The sequence below is a fragment of the Crocuta crocuta genome, unplaced genomic scaffold (assembly GCF_008692635.1).
Source record: "Crocuta crocuta isolate KB4526 unplaced genomic scaffold, BGI_CrCroc_1.0 scaffold662, whole genome shotgun sequence".
NCBI classification, from domain to species: Eukaryota; Metazoa; Chordata; class Mammalia; order Carnivora; family Hyaenidae; genus Crocuta; species Crocuta crocuta.
Window position 1 is genome coordinate 110,932 of NW_027533282.1, and position 1,729 is coordinate 112,660.

At 37.5% G+C, this 1,729-nt stretch overlaps 1 protein-coding gene across 1 annotated transcript; it reads right to left on the reverse strand.

The window, feature by feature from the left end:
* Window positions 1-363: 363 nt before the first annotated feature.
* OR51A4 (olfactory receptor family 51 subfamily A member 4) lies at window positions 364-1,305 on the reverse strand. Its single transcript, XM_077748118.1, has one exon. The coding sequence runs from the start codon at window positions 1,303-1,305 to the stop codon at window positions 364-366; it is 942 nt and encodes a 313-aa protein (XP_077604244.1).
* Window positions 1,306-1,729: the final 424 nt, after the last annotated feature.

Sequence of the window (1,729 nt, forward strand, 5' to 3'; positions counted from 1 at the left end):
AGACATAATTTGAGGCTAGAATCAAAACAACTTAGTATAAATAGATTGAATGCGGGGATGAGGAATACACTTCTGTTAGAGAGACAAACACTACCATTTCACTATATTTGTTGAAATTTGTTATTTTTATCAGAGATGACATCATAAGGTATCTATTATTATTTTTGTTAACTGGGATGGAGTCTCAAGATATACTTCTTGTTTCCTGTTTTATGTCCATGTTCAGTATCCAGTTTGAATAAATCTGATAAAAACAAGAAAATGTATTGATGTTTATTTGTGGCAAATAGTAGCTTTTCTCAAACTGACCTTGATCTCTTATGTAAGAAATTTCCCCAATATGTATGCTACATTGTCTGATTGTTACATCTGCTTCTGACATAATTTTGCTACAACTCTTACTCTAATCTGTCTTGTTTTCACACAATACACAATGGGATTCATCATAGGAGGCACAAGTAAAAGAACATTTGCCATGAGAACATTGAAGAGAGGTGAGACATGTCGGACAAAGCGATGGACAATGGAAAGGTTGATGATGGGCAGATAGAAGATGATCACTGCACAGATGTGTGAAACACAAGTATTGAGGGCCTTGAGCTGCTCCTTTCGGGATGCAATCCCCAGCACAGTCTTGAGGATCAGGACGTAAGATACAGCGATGAGCATAAAATCTACCATAACCCAGAGTACTCCAAAAAAGCCATAGATGACGTCAATTCGGTTGTCAGAGCAGGCCAACTTCATGACATCCTGGTGGAGACAGTAGGAATGGGACAGTTGGCTTTTATTACAATATTTCAAACTACTCAAAGTGAATGGGAAGGGCAGCACTAGAAGGATACTCTTAATGGATATCACTATTCCTATTTTGATAACTCTGATAGGAGTAAGAATGGAGGTGTATCTCAAAGGGCTGTGGATGGCTAGGAAGCGGTCAAATGACATGATTAAGAGCACTGAGGATTCCACTGCTGCAAATCCATGGATGAAGAATTCCTGGGCAAAGCAGGCATTGGCAGAAATTTCAGCGGCATTGAATAAGAAGATCCTTAACACACTGGGAAGAGAGGATAAGGACAAGCCCATGTCAGACATGGCCAACATGGAAAGGAAGTAGTACATTGGTTCATGCAGGGAAGGCTCTGTCTTGATGACCAAAAGGATGGTGCAGTTTCCCAGAAGAGCAAAAAGATACATGCTGCAGATGGGGACAGAGATCCAGATGTGTGCATATTCCAGCCCTGGCATCGCAACCAAGAAGAAGGTGGTGATTTCAACATCTGATGTATTAATAATGGACATGATGCATTTAGAGGGCTCTACACAATGAAACAGAGATTCTTGAGTTGATAAAATATGGATATCTGGAAATTTGGTAGAAAAAATGCAGTTGTTGAAATTGTGGCCCTTTTCAGCTCTCTTTTAACAGAACAAAATATTTACATGGCTATCATATAGTGAGAAGTGCATCCAATGTAAACTAAAATCCACCTATGGAATAGATGGAGAAATTTTCTTTTGGTCATTTTTTTTCTATAGAAAAACTAGAGATATTTTGCACTAAGATATTAATCTAATTTCATTTTCCCTGTAAAATATTTGTAAACTCTAGTCAATTAATGTAGAATTCTGTACTATTTCTTGCTTTCACATTCTAGATAATTTGTTGAGTAGAATATATTACTTCCAGAACAACAATATGAAAAAGGCAAAGGAATCTCACAAT

Bases quoted from the DNA above. Each gene is read 5' to 3' on its own strand.
- OR51A4 (XM_077748118.1), bottom strand. From the start codon at position 1,305: ATGTCCATTATTAATACATCAGATGTTGAAATCACCACCTTCTTCTTG.